Source organism: Mytilus galloprovincialis, chromosome 10 (genome assembly GCF_965363235.1).
Source record: "Mytilus galloprovincialis chromosome 10, xbMytGall1.hap1.1, whole genome shotgun sequence".
Lineage (NCBI taxonomy): Eukaryota > Metazoa > Mollusca > Bivalvia > Mytilida > Mytilidae > Mytilus > Mytilus galloprovincialis.
In genome coordinates this window covers 69,916,591-69,936,877 of record NC_134847.1, presented here as the reverse complement: position 1 = coordinate 69,936,877, position 20,287 = coordinate 69,916,591, and the positions used below count along the sequence as shown (strand labels likewise).

At 34.1% G+C, this 20,287-nt stretch overlaps 1 protein-coding gene across 4 annotated transcripts in view; it reads right to left on the bottom strand.

Moving 5' to 3' along the window:
- LOC143048258 (protein mono-ADP-ribosyltransferase PARP4-like) overlaps positions 1 to 4,906 on the bottom strand; it is an 85,928-nt gene extending 81,022 nt beyond the window's left edge. For 2 of the 4 annotated variants that reach the window (XM_076221824.1, XM_076221827.1), the window contains exons 1-2: positions 2,267 to 2,351; positions 1,826 to 1,961 (exon numbers count right to left, since the gene is read on the bottom strand). In XM_076221824.1, coding sequence (XP_076077939.1) covers positions 1,826 to 1,954 — 129 coding nt within the window. In that variant the 5' untranslated portion in view covers positions 1,955 to 1,961; positions 2,267 to 2,351. Of the gene's footprint in view, positions 1 to 1,825; positions 1,962 to 2,266; positions 2,352 to 4,519; positions 4,541 to 4,747 lie in introns of those variants that run through there. The other 2 variants (XM_076221825.1, XM_076221826.1) reach the window with 2 other exon arrangements.
- Between the last annotated feature and the right edge of the window lie 15,381 nt (positions 4,907 to 20,287).

The following is a 20,287-nucleotide window of genomic DNA, read 5'->3' as shown; positions in this document are numbered from 1 at the left end:
AACAAAGTTTAATTTTGGACCACGATTTGGACCAACTTGAAAACTGGGCCCATAATCAAAAATCTAAGTACATGTTTAAATTCAGCATATCAAAGAACCCCAAGAATTCAATTTTTGTTAAAATCAAACTAAGTTTAATTTTGGACCCTTGGACCTTATTGTAGACGAATTTGAAAACAGGACCAAAAATTAAGAATCTACATACACAGTTAGATTCGGCATATCAAAGAACCCCAATTATTCCATTTTTGATGAAATCAAACTAAGTTTAATTTTGGACCCTTTGGGCCCCTAATTCTTAAACTGTGGGGACTAAAACTCCCAAAATCAATCTCAACCTTCCTTTTATGGTGTTTAAATTTCATAGATTTCTATTTACTCATACTAAAGTTATGGTGCCAAAACCAAGAAAAATGCTTATTTGGGCCCCTTTTTGGCCCCTAATTCCTAAACTGTTGAGACCAAAACTCCCAAATCAATTCCAACCTTCCTTTTGTGTTCATAAACCTTGTGTTTAAATTTCATAGATTTCTATTTACTTTTACTAAAGTTATTGTGCGAAAACCAAGAAAAATGCTTATTTGGGCCCTTTTTTGGCCCCTAATTCCTAAACTGTTGGGACCAAAACTCCCAAAATCAATCCCAACCTTCCTTTAGTGGTCACAAACCTTGCGTTTAATTTTCATAGATTTCTATTTACAAAAACTAAAGTGATAGTGCGAAAACCAATGTGCCAACGTCATACCAATATACGACCTCAAACATTTTTTGCAGTCGTATAAAAAGTCACAATAATAATATAAATGCACACAATAATTTCTTAATTCACAGTTTTAAATCCAAGAAATGAAATTTGGGCAACTAATAAAAATGCTCTTTGAACAGTAGGTATATATATATATATATATATAGTGTCTGGCAAAGATTGTGTTCTTTTCAAGTGAATTCGTCCACTTTTTTTCGGATGCAGATCTTGTGGGGTTTTTTTTTCGTGATAAAACAAGTGCTATTTCCTAATTATAACAGTCTTATTCGTGACTGTCCATCTTATTTTGAATACTATACATGTTTAGAGCAAAAAAGTCACAAAATATTATTGTACAGTGAAACCTGTTTTTAGAGACCAGTAAAGTTAAGGGAGAACAAAAAAGTGGTCTCTCATGAAGACATGTAGTCTTTTATTACAGGTTCAAACTATATGAAATGTACTACAGCTAGAGGGATCTAAATTTATGGTCGTATGATACAGGGTTTTGCTTAATACAGATGGTCTCTTAAGCAGGTTTGACTGTATTTAACTTAAAATTTTGTGATTTGCATTGTCCATGTTTTTTCGAGAGCAACATTTAAACATCCAGGTTTTGTAACAAATGGTCTGAGTTTGAAACAACATATCTGAATTTGAAAAATTATGTCAAAGCGTTTGCATGTTAATGAATGGACATTGTTTGGCAGCCTACTCACCGCCATATATCACCAAATCAATAACTGACTTTTTTTCCTTAAAAAATCTAGTTTAAAATCAACCACCTTCAAAATGATGACTAAGGGAAATAACTCCAGCTCAGTTTATGCCATTTATTGAAACCCTAATATCTATATGGTTTCTCATACTTCAATTTTTATTTTTTTATTTCTTGATAACATTTAAATTCAACTGTCCAGATGAATGAAAACTAATAAAAAAAAAGGTAAAATTGTTGTTATATTGGTCATTTGAATTCTGTTGGATTATAGTTTTCGCATTGTAATCATACCCCACATCTTCTTAGTATAAAATTCTAAAATCTGGAAATTGGTAAATGGCGAGTTCTATGATGTTTACCTTTTTAGTGACAATATATGATATAACTCCTCCATTATTAGTTATCTTTTTCCTGATTTCTGTCTTTTTCTTAAAGTTGACACTGGTTGTCAAATCAAGGACAATTTGACAATCACTAAATATCGACATCTTTTATCTGAAGAAAAAAATCATGGATCAAACACACTGATTATAAACCATTCATGATAGAGATACCAAATAAATAGACTCATAGAAGTATGCTGGTCTTGGAATTGCACACAGGATGATAATCATTGTTAAAGGCCAAGCAATGATCTACAGGCCTGCATAAATACATGTCACTTATGGTCATTGGTGGATAGTCGACTCATTGGCAATCATACCACATCATCTTTTAATTGAGAAAATAAAGAGACGTTTAAGAGTATGTGTCTATGTGAACAGGCTTGAAAAGAAGATGGATAATATGAAAAGATATACCTGTTACAGCTACAATTGTTCCAAATTCTCATCCGAAAAGATACTCTATGTGATTCTACTTTAATTGACTGCAAATAAAAAAAAAATGTATATGTGCAGTTATGGTATAAATTTTAGTTTGATAGTTTGGCTTATACATGTACAAAGAAACATTTAAAATAGTTATGAACAAATTAATTATTAAGACTTTGTAACTTATTATTCTACTGAATAAAGTTATATATAGAAATGGCATCAATTGCTTTAATTCACAATATATATGATCTTACATCCAACAACATATTACTTTTTTTACATGTTCTTTTTCTCAAACCCTTTTCTCCCGATTATCCAATTTTTTTCTTTAAAACTTTCTATTCCTGTGCATTGTTTGTTTATATAATTCCTCTCTTAGGAGCATAGCAAGTACTAATCAAGTTAGAAAGTATGAGTTGAGGTGTAAAGGGTGGGTATGTTGGTATTTGAGGTGGGGGTGGCAAGGGTAATAAATGTCTTCCTTGAAAGGTATTTGAAATTAAACATTAGAAATCACAACTTAATAATTTCCCTGGAAATTTTTTCAATTGAAATTTTCCCTGGCATTTTTTCAATTGAAATTTTCTGACAGAATCCACTCCCATCACTAGTGGACTCTATATAACTTCAATTAATATAGTGAAGTTTCCTTAGCATTTGCTTAGAGTGAAAGCAATTACATTAGGTGTGTGCACTCAAACAAGATTGTTATACGAGTAAAAATAGAGCAACAATTACATTTATCTTATACTGACTAGTGCAGCTAAAAATACAAATTTTTTTAATAAGGCCATAAATGCATATATGTTTACCTACCTAGAAAATAGCTGCCTACTCAAAATCTTTTATTGTACTGATGTGATAAAGTTTTTTTCTTCTACTCATGAAGACTAAAAAATATCTGACTTGAGTTTGCCATTAAAAAAAAACCCAAAAATGCCTACCTACATGTAGCTACCATGAGGGTAGTAAATTCCCTTTACCAAAAGGATGTCCAACGGTAATTTCTGGCTACCATTAGCATCAAATTGGTTAAATTTTACTGTGATTTGTCTACATATATCCTTATTGTGATTAGTCAGAAGTCCCAAATAATAATCATAACAGTCATATTTGAATTTTTTTAAGTGATTTGTCAAAATCGGTCGATTTTTTTATCATTAAAAATAAAGTACATTTTAACATCATGCACCAACAATTACTGTTACCTTTATTATGTCCTCACTACATGACCTTGTGACCGGAATTTCTCCCATTAGAATATACAGTCCTCGGACAAAAGTGAGTTACCACTCAAAAAATGTCCTATTATTTCAACTAAAATCAATATTTTCAAAAAATTATTACCAAGTCGCTCTTTGAGTGATTTTTATAAAATAGATACCATAAGATGCAGAATTATGTCTTAAGTTTTATTGTTTATTTGGCCATGATATTATTCATGCTTATTTTAAATTTCTGACGAGGTGATCATGAAGAAAAATATTTCTTGAAAAGTTTGCAATGTATTCTAACCAAATTAAAATGGAAAAATTTGCATTAAGTATTTAACCCATTAGATAATGAAAACGAACCTCACCAAAATTAATTGCCAGGGCTATTTGTCCGGCCATTGCAATGTGCATGCCAAAACTTGATTACAAAGTCATTAAACACAAAACCAATAAAAAATTGGGCGCGAATGTGTAGGGTGTGAGAGTGAAAGGGTGAGAATGAGACTGGGCGCGAAAGTGAATGGGCGCGAACAGACCCGGATTCACCAGGGTGCCCAGCCCCTTATTTTGTTGAAAAAAATGGTTGATTATTGAAGGAATCACTGAAGCTTGGAGTCCCTCCCCTTTCTAAAGCAGTCAGTGGTACACCCTAATAAAAATAGCCACTCTGTTTAAACAACAATCATGATTTTCTAATTATTCAACTAGAATTTGCTTTAAAATTGGGTGAGAAAGTGTAGGGTGCGAACGGACTTTGGGTGCGAATGTGGGAGGTGCGAACGTGTAGGGTGCGAAAGTGTATTGGGTGTGAACAGAGCTGATACCCACCCTGCCACTACCCCCCCTTTTCTTCTTCTTTTAGTTTCTGCACTCCATCATAATATTGATAACTATGTGCCATGCATGCGGGGGTAAAATTTACAATTTTATACTTACATTAAAAAAAATTAATAAAGAAATAATAACTTGTTTTTGATTTTCACTGTACATATAAGATAAAACTATTTACAAGGTGTTACATTACATGGTGTAGTATTGGTTGAGAACAGATATAGGAATCTGTTCTCTGAATGCTTCAACTGTGGTGCATTGGACAGCAGTAATTGGTAAAAGGTTCCATTGGACGATTGTCCTAGGATAGAATGAAAATTTATATGAATATTTTCCTGTCCTTCCCTAAAAGTAAATATTGAAATATTTTGAAAATCCCTAGAATTTTGCTGTTTTTGATCATTTGTAATTCAATATCTACCTATGCAAATTAGTTGTTAACTTTAACAAATTTCTCGTTGCTGTTTGATTAATGCAGCATATTTTGCTTCAACAGGTCCCCGTCATGATGAATACAATAACTGCGTTTTTTGTAAAATATGTGACAGTGATCGGGAAATTTTTTTAATGTTTAGGTTAACCGTCGAATGACTTCCTGTTCTAAAAATAACAATGATCTATAGTTGATTTATTTTACTACAAAGTTCAAAGTTCAAAGTTCTTTATTTTCCAATTAAGGGCCCTGACGGGACATTTATGACAACAATACACAATACATTCTGATTCTTAACACATAAACATATAATGAAGATAAAATTAAAATTATAATTCACATGAAGAGGATGAGGTAATATTAATTTATATAATAAGTAAGTAAGTAAGTAAGTAAGTAAGTAATGACTTTATTTAACAGAGGCACGGGGGGGTAACTTCGATATTTTTTTGGTAGGGGTGTGCCATTTCTGCCTTAAAAAAACGTACCCATTTTAATATAACATTCACTGAAATTCAGTACCTATAGTTATATAAATATTTAAGAAAGAATGACCTATACTTATATACAATATTTTATTTGATACATGACACATGCTTATATAAGCACTAACTCATCAAATCAGGAGACAAATTTCCGGAGTTCATTTGGGAACTTATTTGAGAGGTGAACTTTCAAATGAATTGATTTAATTTGATATAATAAATTAATTGACCATTTATATGTAAGATTCTAAATAGCATATTTATATGTATGATATGCAGATCATACCCGAAATCAATATACAGTTATCAAACGTAAATGTATTTTAATAAAGGATGTCATTAAAAAGGAGGGTCATTTTAATATAAAATCTCGCAAAATTATGACCCATATTTTTGGCACATCCCCGTATACCCAATAATAGGAAGTAACCCCCCGTGAACAGAGGGTGACTCAATTAGCTTTCGCTAATCTACCTTGAGGCCCTCACAAAGAACAAACAGTACAAATATTACAAAGCTTACAGTTTCTAACATATTATGTAAATGCACTATTCATACTAACAGAGACATATATACACATGTGTATATGTTCCAGACCATATGAGTATTTGGACCGTACGCGTACGGTCCGGACCGTATACGTATACTCGTACGGTCCGACCATACGCGTACGGTCGGACCGTATGAGTATACGCGTACGGTCCAGCTGATGTTTTGGGATCATATTGGTTAAATTTAAACAAATATTTATCAAAATCATTATTTTTAGTTATACAAATTGATTTTATTACATGTATATGGATGAAATGATTAAGCGAACAATTGAAATTAAATATGTGTTTATTTTTATATCCGTGATTCCTATTTTGGTACTCAAGGTGACACTGACTTCCACAAAGAACGTCATATTTTTTTTTACAGTAACATAATTTGTTCATGCACGTTGCTTTGCATTTTTTTTTTTGTAAAGTTCCTTAATATTCTAAAACGATTGTCTTCCCACTCTAAGTTTACTTCCGATAACTTCAATTTTAATTAGCATACTTGGCTTCAATATATGAATTACTGACATGCTAAATACAGGAGATTAACAGATTAAGTAAACGTGATTTTTTAAAATAGTTATAACATTATTTTGTTTTATTTCAATTACTATTGAACTTTTTACATTAATTTGAGATGTAAGCTATGTTGATCTGTTATATACATTTGTATCTGATAAACGTGACCAACTTCTTAATATTAGTCAGACCGTACGCGTACGGTCCGACCGTATGCGCATTTTGAAAATATACGCATACGGTCCAAATACTCATACGGTCTGGAACATATATATCATGTATAATATGTCTCTGATACTAACTATAAACTGTCTGTAGAACAAGAGAAAAATAAATTCATTGATATATATATACTTAACATACAAATCATTAGAATATTTGAGTAAGTTGTTATAAATCATTTATAGTCAAGAAATCAACACATTTTGTTTAAAAGTGTCCAGGTTTTCACAACATTTTTATTTCATTTGGTAGTTTATTCCAAAGTATAGATGATCTATATGCAAAAGATTTCTTCATTGAATTTTTCTTCGGTCGTACAACAGCTAAATTATTATTTGCAGATGACCTTATATAATCATATAAAATATCACAACACAAAACTATTGTTATTGTTATTATTTAACAGTTATTTTAGTTCTTTCAAAGTTTCAAATCTTTTGTTTTTCTGCCATGCCAGAGTGCCAGCAAAAATAGTTAAAAAATTTATTAATTCACCATATTAAATCATTGTAAATTGAGAATGGAAATAGTTGGCTAACAGAGGTCCACCTTGTCTCTTATCCAGAAAAATAAGTTGAAGGAATAAATAATACAAGTCACTAAAATGGAAAAGAGAACAAGGGCAAATGCGCTTGGACATGTTAGTAAGTGGAATTTTAGATACCGTCTTAACCCCCTCGTGACTAGTGCACAAAAGTAAAAAAAAATTGTTCACTTTAATGCAGAATTCACCAAGGGATGATACTATAAGGTTTTGGCATCCAAAATCGTGTGTAATTATATTTACAAATGTATATATATACATAGTCAACACTCTAGCATAGCAGTAGCATGCAGGTGCAAGTGAAGTGACAAAGTCCCACTACTCTTTAATTAGTATGTTCATGTTTGGCTATACGACAGCAAATTTTACATATATTTCATGATCTTCATTATTCATCATCCAAATAAATTTTTCAGGATTTTGTAATTGGGTAAAATTAGGACAAATAGCATTTATAAGATCATAACGTTCAACTTTATACTTTGTACATGTTAGTAAAAAATGGATCTCATCTTCTACCTTGCCAGATGTGCAATGAACACACAATCTATTTTGCCTGATAATACCTTGACATCTTCCCAACTCTATTTGAACATTTTGACGTCTATGAGGTGATATTCTGAATCTGGTGAAAATTCTCCTCTGCCCAAAATCTTTTATAATATATTCAAATAATTTTCAAATCCAAAATTTTGTTTAAACTTGAAGTATGTACACAGTTTGCCGTCTGATAATGATGGTTTTTTTTTTTTTTTTGCCAAAGATTAATATAATGAATTTTCATATATTTTTTTACATGTCTTCTTAAAACTATTTGTTTTCATTGACTCTAAGCATGTTAAGTCAGTATGGTTATCAAAAATTCTGTTTTTCTGTATATAAACAGAGCCATACCAAGAAGGATGTTTATTTTCGTACAACTCTATGGAAGTTAAATAGACATCTTTTAGAATTGGAAATTGATTATGTAAATTTTCTAAACAGTGCCAATATTTAAGCATTGAACTGACGATATTAAAATGTGTGGTTAATCTGCCAAGTTATGACAAGGAGGCAAAATGTGTACTCTTTTTCCCACAACCAAAACAAATTTACATAATTTAACATGCATTTTTCCACATTTAACTCTTTTATAAATTTCATCAAAGGACAAATCAGGGTTTTTTTTTCAATCTTGTTGTAAAGGGATTAAAATAACCCAAAGTTTCACAACCATATAATAATATTGGCATAATAGAATGATCGAATACATGTAATGAGATTTAAGGTGAAGGACAGTGAGAAATAAATTCCTTGCACAGTTTAAAATAAGCCTTTAGACCCTTCTGATAAAGTTCATTTTGAGCATAGGTCTGGAGAAAGATCCAGATGAACAAAAAGTAATGCTAAGATATTTACATTCGGTTACACATTCAACAATTTTTCCATTGTATTTGAAATTATATTTGAGATGTCTGCCTGCCTTATTGAATATAAGTACTTTGGTTTCAGATAAATTTACAGTAAGACACCACTGTTTGCAAAACTTATCTAACATGTCTAAATTATCTAGTTTTTGTTGAAGACCATGCGATGAGGAAGAGAGCAGAAAAATATCATCTGCATACATCAAACAATGTATATGCCGAGAGTTTAGTATAATTGGATCTGATGTTTGTTTCAGTAATGAAGGAAGGTCATTAATAAATATTTTGAACAAGTTAGAACTTAGGTTGTCGCCTTGCTTAACTCCCAATTTACTATCAAACATTTCAATGCGAGCAGTGTTACTTGTTTTTATACAAGATTTACTTACAGAGTACATATTCTTAATAACATTATAAAATTTAGTACCAACCCCTATTTCTAAGAGTTTAAGTCTTAATCCTGTATGAATTACAGTGTCAAAAGCCTTTCTTAAATCAACAAAGCAGACAAACACTCTACCATCCTTTAATATCATATGTGAACAGTATTTATCAATAATGCATTTTAATATAAATATATGGTCAGATGTTCTAGCCTTTTTTGTGAAACCAATCTGAGAGTCATCTATTATGCTTTATTAAAATATTATCCAATCTAGAGTTTAATATGCAATTGAATAATTTACCAACACAGCTGGTGATTGTCAGGCCTCTATAGTTACTTTGTTCATCTTTATCGCCACCTTTATGCATTTTTTTATATATCTTTCCGCCCATGATTAAGGATATAAACCATATAATAAACTGGTATTAAACAATTTAATTAAACATTTTGTTAAGAAAATTTGGCCTCTTTTAAAAATGTTGTTGCTAATATGATCTAATCCAGGAGCTTTATCCATTTTTAATCTACCAATAGCAGAATATATTTCTGAGTCCTTTATTGGAAAATCTAGATCATTGAAACATTTATTTTTTTCAGCATCTTCTAGCTTTTTATCAAGTTCTTTTAAACGAGAGTCCCCTGTCTTCAGTTCAATAGACTCACGAGACTGTGTTAAAAGGGATCCTAGCTTAATATGCATGTGTTATCTTGGGTTGAGTATATATATTATTTTATCTATGTCATATAAATTTATAAAGTGCATATTCTCATTTATCAAAAAATCAAAATAAACTTTTCTATTATTATGGTTTCTATTAAAATACAAAAAGAAATGAATATGATCTTCAATTTGTTTGCAGTTTTTGCATAATCTTTTACAAGAAGGCACATACTAGGGAAATAATTTAAAATCTAAACATATTTTATACAATAATTTCATAAACTTTTTTTTTATTGTGTATATACATTGTATATAGATAAAATATGGTTTTGATCTAGCAATATATATATATAAATAAACTGGGAACAGTATATCATAAACATGGTTAATATATATGTTCCTGATATAAACGAGTCTAAATTGAAAACTACGTTCAAACCTATGATTCCGTTGGATAAAAACCGCAATTTTTATACGTGTGCATGTAAAACAAATTTCGTTGTAGAATGGTCTAAATACAGCAAAAACAACATTTTCCAAAAGACCAAAAAAGTGAAAAAAGTATATTTAAACAAAACGCATTTGACTAATATATATATACTGTATTTAGACCCTTCTACAACGAAACTTGTTTTACATGCACACGTATAAAAATTGCGGTTTTTATCAAACGCAATCAGAGGTTTGAACGTAGTTTTCAATTTAGACTTGTATATATATATTCGACCTTTTAGTCAAATGCGTTTTGTTTAAATATACTTTTTCACTTTGTTGGTCTTTTGGTCGGTTTATCATTAGTATTCGGAGAGACCGAAGCATGACCAACGGTGGTCTTTAGCAGGGTTGTTGCTGCTGTGTAAGTAGTTTCGTCACATGTTGGTTCGTGAGGCTGAGGAACAGTAGTTGTACCTTCTGTGTTTGTCAAATGTGTATCGGTAATATTACCAATGGTCCTAGTGGTTATGCCAGTAGTATTAAATATCGAGATAAGTTAGATGGTTTTTGCTGCTGTTATACTAGTTTCGCTAGTTGTTGTGTCTGTAATCGTAGTATCATCTGTTGTAAATCTGATCGTCTGAATGTCAATTATGAATGTAGACATTTTTGTTGCTGTTTCCGAGCTAGCTATTAATTCTGTCGTTACCGTCGATTTATTGTTAAATAATTATCAGTGATAGTACCAATGGTCCTTGGGGTTATGCCAACAGTATTAGATATCGGGGTAAGTTGGATGTTTTTTCAGCTTTTACAGTAGCTTCGCTAGTTGTTGTGTATGTCATCGTAGTATCATCTGTTGTAAAGCCGATCGTTGGAGTGTCATATATGAATGTAGACGGTTTTGTTTGAGTTTCCGAGCTAGCTATGATTTCCGATGGTTTATCATTAGTAATCGGAGAGACCGAAGCTTGACCAGCGGTGGTCTTTACCAGGGTTGTTGCTGCTGTGTAAGTTGTTTCGTCAGATATTGGTCCAAGAGTCACAGAAACAGTAGCTGTACCTTTAGTGGTTGTTACATGTTTCTCGCTGATAGAACCAATGGTCCTAGTGGTTAAGCCAACATTATTAGATATCGAGGTTAGTTAGATGGTTTTTGCGGTTGTGTCAGTAGGGTCACTAGTTGTTTTGTCTGTCATCGTAGTATCATATGTTGTAAAGCCGATCGTTTGATTGTCATATATGAATGTAGATGTTTGTGTTGGCGTTTTCGAGCTTGCTATGGTTTCCGTCGTTTCCGTCGGTTTATCATTAGTAATCAGAGAGACCGTAGCTTGATCAGCAGTGGTCTTTAGCAGGGTTGTTGCTGCTGTGTAAGTTGTTTCGTCAGATATTGGTCCATGAATCTCAGAAACAGTAGTTGTACCTTGTGTGTTTGTTAAATAATTATCTGTGATAGTACCAATGTTCCTTGTAATTATGCCGACAGTATTAGATATTGAGGTAAGTTGGATGGTTTTGGCGGATGTGTCAGTAGCGTCACTAGTTGTTTTTTTCTATCATCGTTGTATCATCTGTTTTAAAGCCGATCGTTTGAGTGTCAGATATGGATGTAGACGTTTTTGTTGGCGTTTCCGAGCTAGATATTGTTTTCGTCGTTTCCGTCGGTTTATCATTAATAATCGGAGAGACCGAAGCTTGATCAGCGGTGGTCTTTAGCAGAGTTGTTGCTGCTGTGTGAGTTGAATCGTCAGATATTGATCCATGAGCCTCAGAAACAGTAGTTGTATCTTTAGTGTTTGTTACATGTTTCTCGCTGATAGAACCAATAGGCCTAGTGGTAAGGCCAATAGTGTTAGATATTGAGATAAGTTGGATGGTTTTTGCGGGTGTGTCAGTAGCGTCACTAGTTGTTTTGTCTGTCATCGTAGTATCATATGTTGTAAAGCCGATCGTTTGAGTGTCATATATGAATGTAGATGATTTTGTTGGCGTTTTAGAGCTTGCTATGGTTTCCGTCGTTTCCGTCGGTTTATCATTAGTAATCGGAGAGACCGTAGCTTGATCAGCAGTGGTCTTTAGCAGGGTTGTTGCTGCTGTGTAAGTTGTTTCGTCAGATATTGGTCCATGAATCTCAGAAACAGTAGTTGTACCTTTAGTGTTTGTTACATGTTTCTCGCTGATAGAACCAATAGGCCTAGTGGTAAGGCCAATAGTGTTAGATATTGAGGTAAGTTGGATGGTTTTTGCGGGTGTGTCAGTAGCGTCACTAGTTGTTTTGTCTGTCATCGTAGTATCATATGTTGTAAAGCCGATCGTTTGAGTGTCATATATGAATGTAGATGATTTTGTTGGCGTTTTAGAGCTTGCTATGGTTTCCGTCGTTTCCGTCGGTTTATCATTAGTAATCGGAGAGACCGTAGCTTGATCAGCAGTGGTCTTTAGCAGGGTTGTTGCTGCTGTGTAAGTTGTTTCGTCAGATATTGGTCCATGAATCTCAGAAACAGTAGTTGTACCTTTAGTGTTTGTTACATGTTTCTCGCTGATAGAACCAATAGGCCTAGTGGTAAGGCCAATAGTGTTAGATATTGAGGTAAGTTGGATGGTTTTTGCGGGTGTGTCAGTAGCGTCACTAGTTGTTTTGTCTGTCATCGTAGTATCATATGTTGTAAAGCCGATCGTTTGAGTGTCATATATGAATGTAGATGATTTTGTTGGCGTTTTAGAGCTTGCTATGGTTTCCGTCGTTTCCGTCGGTTTATCATTAGTAATCGGAGAGACCGTAGCTTGATCAGCAGTGGTCTTTAGCAGGGTTGTTGCTGCTGTGTAAGTTGTTTCGTCAGATATTGGTCCATGAATCTCAGAAACAGTAGTTGTACCTTGTGTGTTTGTTAAATAATTATCGGTGATAGTACCAATGTTCCTTGTAATTATGCCAACAGTATTATATATCAATGTAAGTTGGATGGTTTTGGCGGATTTGTCAGTAGCGTCACTATTTGTTTTTTCTATCATCGTAGTATCATCTGTTTTAAAGCCGATCGTTTGAGTACCAGATATGGATATAGACGTTTTTGTTGGCGTTTTCGAGCTAGCTATGGTTTCCGTCGTTTCCGTCGGTTTATTAATAGTAATCGGAGATACCGAAGCTTGATCAGCGGTGGTCTTTAGCAGGGTTATTGCTGCTGTGTAAGTTGTTTCGTCAGATATTGGTCCATGAATCTCAGAAACAGAAGTTGTACCTTGTGTGTTTTTTAAATAATTATCGGTGATACTAGTAGTACCAATGTTCCTTGTGGTTGTGCCAACAGTATTAGACATCGAGGTAAGTTTGATGGTTTTTGCAGCTGTTACAGTAGCTTCACTGGTTGTGTCTGTCATCGGAGTATCATCTGTTGTAAAGCCGATCGTCCGAGTGTCAAATATGGACGTAGGCGTTATTGAGCTAGATATGATTTCCGTCGTTTGACTTGGTTTATCATTAGTAATCGGAGAGACCGAAGTTTGATCAGCTGTGGTCTTTAGCAGGGTTGCTGCTGCTGTGAAAAATGTTTCGTCAGATGTTGGTTCATGAGTCTCAGAAAGAGTAGTTGTACCTTCTGTGTTTGTCAAATGTTTATCGGTAATACTACCAACAATCTTAGTGGTAATGCCAGCAGTATTAGACATCGAGGTAAGTTGAATGGTATTAAGGTCTGTGTCAATAGCTTTACTAGTTGTTGTGTCTGTCGCCGTAGTATCTTCTGTTGCAAAGCCGATCGTTTGAGAGTCAGATATGGACGTAGACGTTTTTGTTGGCGTTTCTGGTCTAGCTGAGGGTTCCATCGTTTTTGTCCATTTGTAATTAGTAATCGAAGAGACCGTAGATTGATCAGTGGTTGTCTCTAGCAAGTTTGTGGCTGCTGTGTGAGTGGTTTCGTCAGGTGGTGATCCACGAGTCTCAGAGACAAAAGATGTACTTTCTGTGTTTGTCAACTGTATTTCTGCGGTTGTACTAATAGTCTTGGTAGAAGTGCCAATGTTAAGAGACATATGTTTGGTAGTTGTAACAGTATTTTCATCAGTTGTTGCGTCTGTCAAAGTCGTATCATTTATGCTAGTCCCAATAGTCTCAGTGTCAGAAATGGATGCCGGTGTTTTCACTGTATTTACTGTGCTCGCTAAACTATCCAACGTTTTCGTCGTGTTGTCATTGGTAATCGGAGAATTCGAAACTTGATCAGAAGTTATTTCTAGCAAGGTTATTGCTGCTGTGTGAGTGTTTTTGTCAAATGTTGGTCCTTGAGTCTCAGAGACAATTGTACCTTTGGTGTTTGTCAACGGAGTACTTATAGTGTTGGTGGTAGTGTCAACAGCATAAGATATAGAGGTAAGTTCGATTGGTTTTGCGGATGTGACAATAGCTTCCCTTATAGTTGTGGCTGTCAAAGTCGTTTCATCGGTCGTAGTGCCAATCGTCAGACTGGAAGAAATGAATGCTGGAGTTTTAATTGGCATTGCTGTGCTAGCTATAGTCTCCGTCATTTCCCTCAGTTTATTATTGGTAGTCGGAGAGACCAGGGCTTGTTCGATTGTTGTCTCTAGCAAGGTTGTTGCTGCTGTGTGAGTTGTTGCGTCGGATGCTAGTTCGTGAGTCTCAGAGACAGTAGTTGTACCTTCGGTGTTTATCAATGGGGTTTCTTCGGTAGTACCAATATTATTTGATATAGAGGAAAGTTTGATGGTTTTTGCAGCTGTTACAGAAACTTCACGAATTGTTGTGTCTGTCATAGTCGTATCATCTGTTCTAGAGCCAATTGGCTGAGTGTTAGAAATGAATGCCGGTGTTTTCGTTTGGGTTTTTGAGCCAACCACTGTTTCTGTCGTCTCCCTCAGTTTTGTATAAGTAGGCGGAGAGTACGAAGCTTGCTGAGCGGTTGTTGTTACGGTGCGAGTTGTTTCGTCAAATTTCGACCCATGAGTCTCAAAGAAAGTTGTCCCTTCGGTATTTATCAACGGCTTTTCGGCAGAAATACCAACAATGTGAGTGGTAGTGCCAACATTATACGATATAGAAGTACGTTTGATGGTTTCTGCGGCTGTGACAGCATCTTCATCAGGTATTGCGTCTGTCACAGTGCTCCCATCTGTTGTAAAGTCAATTGTTTGACTCTCAGAAATGGTTGCTGCTGTTTTTGTTGGCGTTGCTGAGTGAGTTATAGTGTTCGATATTTCCCTCGGTTCATCATAAGTAATCGGAGAACTCGAAGCTTGATCAGCGGTAGTCTCTATTAATGATATTGCTGCTGTGTGAGCCGTGTCGTCAAATGGTGATTCATGAGTCTCGGAAACAGTAGTTGTACCGTCGGTGTCTATCAACCGTTTTTCTGCGGTAGTACCAAAAGTGGTAGTTGTAGTGCCAACAATATTTGATGAAGAAGTGGGTTCGATAGTTTTTGCGGCTGTGACAGTTGTTTCACTAGTGGTTGTGTCTGTTGCCGTAGTATCATCTGTTGTAAAGCCGATCGCCATACTGTCAGATATGGATGTAGACGTTTGTGTTGGCGTTTCTGGTCTAGCTATGGTTTCCGTCGTTTCTGTCAATTTGTTATTAGTAATCTGAGAGACCGAAGATTGATCAGCGGTTGTCTCTAGCAAGTTTGCTGCAGCTCTTTGAGTGGTTTCGTCAGACGGTGATTTATGAGTCTTAGAGACAGTAAATGTACCTTCTGTGTTTGTCAATGGTGTGTCTGCAGTAGTACCAACAGTCTTAGTGGAAGTGACAGTATTAGAAGATAAAGAGGTAAGTTGGAAGGTTTCTGCGGCTGTAACAGTATCTCCATCAGTTATTGCGGCTGTACCAGTCGTATCATTTGTTTTAGTACCTATAGTCTGAGTGTCAGAAATGAATGGCGGTGTACTCCCAGGATTTGTTGTGCTTGCTATTGTTTTCGTCTGGTTATCATTAGTAATCGGAGAGTTCGAAGCTTGAGTGGTTGTTTTATGTAACGTTGATGCTGATGTGCGAGTTACTTCGTCAGATGTTGACCCATGAGTTTCAAAGACAGTTGTACTTTCGGCTTTTATCAACGGCTGTTGGGCAGAAGTACCAACAGTGTTAGTGGTAGTGCCACCAGTTGTCGATATAGAAGTAAGTTTTATGGTGTCTGCGGATGTGACAGTACTAGTATCTTTATCAGTTATTGCGTCTGTCAAAGTACTACCATCTGTTGTAAAGCCAATCGTTTGACTCTCAGAAATAAACACCGGTGTTTTCGTTTGCGTTGCTGATCTAGCTATAGTGTCTGTCATTTCATTCTGTTTATCATAATTAATCGGAGAGCTCGAAGCTTTAGCAGCAGTTGTCTCTAGCAATGTTGATGTTGCTGTGTAAGTTGCTTCGTCAAATGTTGGTCCTTGTGTCTCAGAGGCAGTTGTACCTTCTGTGTTTGTCAATTGAATGTCAGCGGTAGTGCCAGAAGTATTATATATAGATGTAAGTTCAATGGTTTTGGCAGTTGTGACAGGAGCTTCATCAATCGTTAAAAAGCCAATCGTATGACTCTCAGAAATGAATGCTGACGTTTTTATTGGGGTTACTGAGCTTACTATAGTGTTTGTAGTTTCCATCAGTCTAATGTCAGTAATTAGAGAGACTGAAGCTTGCTCAGCTGTTGTGTCTAGCAATGTTGTTGCTACTTGAAGATTTGCATCATTAGATGTTCGTCTATGAGTCTCAGATACAGTAGTACCTTCTGTGTTTGTCAATAGAATATCATCGGTTTTGTCAATAGTCTTAGTGGTAATGCCAGTAGTACTATATCTAGAAATAAGTTCGATGTTTTCTGCCGCTGCGAAAGCATCTGTATCAATTGATGTGTCTGTCACAGTCGTATCATCTGTATAAGAGGCAATCGTCTGAATGTCAGAGAGGGATGTTAATATTTTTGTTGGCGCCATAGAGCTAGCTATAGTGTCTGCAAATCCCATTGGTTGGTCATGAGTAATTGGAGAGACCGATGATTTATAAGCGGTTGTCTCTAGCAAAGTTGTTGCTGTTGTAGGAGTTGTTTTGTAAGATTTTGATCTATGGGTCTCAGAGACAATTGTACCTTTGGTTGTTGTTAATGGTATCTCAGCAGTAGTATCAAACGTGACGGTTTTAGCTGCTTCAGTTGTTGTGGCTATTCGAGAAATTGATGTTAGTGTTTTCATTTGCGTTGTTGAAGTACCAGTATTGAGAAATTTTGTATTGTCTTTTGTTGTAGTGGTAATAGGTTCTGAAAAAGAGTAAATACACTTCACTATATGATACTTTTCTCACTGGTTGTTGCTCTAAGTAAAACCTTTTATAAATGGGCTGCAGGCAATAGGCATGTTATCTGATTCTATATCATGTAAAAGATAAGAGCTGAGAAAATATTTTAATAGGGCCGAAACTATCTTACGTGACTTCGGAGAACATGTTTCTTGATTTACATGAAGACACTTTGCATAATTATTCCTCTCAAGATTAATCAAACTAGATGTAAAAATCGGCATTGATCATACTTTTTGTTTGATTTTCAGCCAAATCTGGATCGTACTCGACTGTTAAACGTTCAATTTCAATGTTTTGCGACGTGTTCTTTTACTTGTATATGAATATCTTTAGCCTATACTGTTAAGTCCATTTTCCCTGAAATTCTTTTGACATGCCTCGGTATTCATATACTAATATCCAGTCATTTTTGTATTGTGCTATGAACATTTTTTGTACTCTTGTCTTCCATTTTGGCTGAAGTGATGTGCTATTGGCCATTTTATTGACAGAGTTGTTTGTTTTTATAGTAATTAAATTTTAACACAAGAATGACTACTCAGTTTTTGACATTTCTATCATTTAAGTCTGTTTGTTTTGTTCACACATTGTTGTCAATATATTGCAATTTTAAGCGACTGCCATACAAAAGAGAGGATAAGTTAGCTAGAAAACCATGTTCAATCCACCATTTTCTACATAAGAAAATGTATGTGCCAAGTCAAGAATATGACAGATGTTATCTATTCCTTTAATGTGTTTGAGCTTTTGATTTTGCCATTTGATAAGCGACTTTCCGACTTGAATTTTCCTTGGAGTTCGGAATTTTTTGTCATATTATTTTTATGTTGCATGCTGCTATTTTTACGAAGTGCTATAGGCAACAACGTTATTGGAATTTCGTCCTAATGTTTTTAAAGACACGGCGTTATTTTTTTTTGCTTTTTCCTATCAAACATACATTGTGCTTTATTTGTTGTTTTTGAATAAATCATGCCGTTGGTTTTTACTTTCGAATTGTTTCGTATTTTTTTATTATATCCGATGGCATAGTATTTGTAGGTTAGACAGTACTATGTCAAAAGTTATAATCATTAAATGACAATGATAAAACTTTATCAATAAATATTAAAATTACTAGTCGTTCCATCATTAGACGCTTAATTATTTTGATAAACGTATTGTTTTTATACTATAGCATCATTGCCTTTATAATCATTGTTTCTTAAAAAAAAATGACATTAACTCTTTTGTTAAGTATGAAAAAATCAAGGCAAGAATTATTCCACCTAACCTTTCCCTCCCTTTTCTAAATTCATTACAACAAAAAATCTTTTTGATCATGCACAAAACAGAAATTTTACAAATGTTTCAGATAATCAAAGATACCTTTATCTTAAATTGTGTACTTACTATCTTTTACACAAAATGTGTTTCCATCCAGTTTTATTTCACAAATCTCTGCTGACTGGCAGGGCTTTCTATGACATGGATCCAGTAGCGAGTCCTGAAAATATTGAGACGGAATCATGAGATAAAAGTATATAATACCAATGTAACCGCTGGTGTCTTTAATGATCTTCACAATGAACAAACAAGGCCAATATTTAATATTGAAAAAAAACCAACTGGATAGATAATTATTCCACTTTTCAATGTGTTTTTGCTCATCCTCATCCGTGAGATCTTACAATTACATAACATTCACCAATTCATCTTTGACATTTTGTATTTGCGCCAGACGCTCGTTTCATCTAAAAAAGGCTCATCAGTAACGCTCGAATTATTAAAAGTTAAAAAGGCCAAATAAAGTACGAAGTTGATGAGCATTGAGGATAAAAAAAAATCCTTAGAGTGTTGTTGCCAAATACAGTCAAAGTAATCTATTCCAGAGATAGAAAAGCATACTTATTTTAAAAATTCAAAGTATTGTAAACATTTATTTTAAAATAATGACCATACCGATGATCATATCAACACTTAAGGAGGCTCGCGGGTATAAGATGTTCAGAAAAAAATTAAACATTAATTTTTCATTACAAATTTTATTTATTACCTTAAGTAGTTGTTCTCAAAAATCAATTCGTGTTGGCCCCAGGTGACTTTTAAAATGTACATATCATTGAAAAAGCTCTAAATTATCTCCCTTTTGTGCAAAAATGCCATTTTTTGACATTAAAATTGAAATATCTTTTTTTACTCATCGGTGACCTATAATTTTTTAAGGTTGTTTTCGAATAAGCTGTACATAAACTAAATAATTGTAAAATTTTAGCGATTTCTGTAATTTAGTTCTTTTTTTATATCGATATTACCGCTATTTCTCCTATTATTTCAACAGAAAAAAGGACATTAACAAAAATGTATGCTTCTTTCGAAGGCAGATTGTGAGGGTAAATGAACGGTGACCCCATTTTTTTTTCTATTTTTCTATTAAGTATAAGATAAAATTCATTTATAAAAAAAATATAGAGAAATCCTATATTAAATTAAATAAAATGGATTTAGACCCGCGAGCCCCTTAAACTACTTTTATTATAAAATTGGAAAGACGAGAGCAGCAATGCATTAAATATGTGAAAACTTGTAGAAATAATTAAGAAAATTTAACATAAAACCTCAAACACCGAAAACATACTAAAAAAAGCGATCTATGTCAAAAGCGTCTGTTGTATTATAATATGTGTAACTTAAAATTTGTGTTTTTTCTTTTAGAATCAATATACATGATCTAACCTCTACATTTATTTAAGGTATCCTTTCTTTCGCCTCGTTTCTCTCTCTCTCACTTGCGCTGTGAGGTTACCGAATTACTAAAGATTGACTCGTTGCTATATATGCTAACTGCATATGGAAAAGCTAAAGGCGAATTATTATACGGGAAGACAACAATTCAATCGCATTACATTTCTGAAGAATGTGGTAGGAGAAAGAATTTTCTTTCAAAAGAAGGTCCATGTACACTTGTTTTATAAAACTTGGTCTTATGTTAGTATATAAAACATATGCAACGTTGTTTTTTAATCTAAAGTCTCATGTGACTTTAAAAA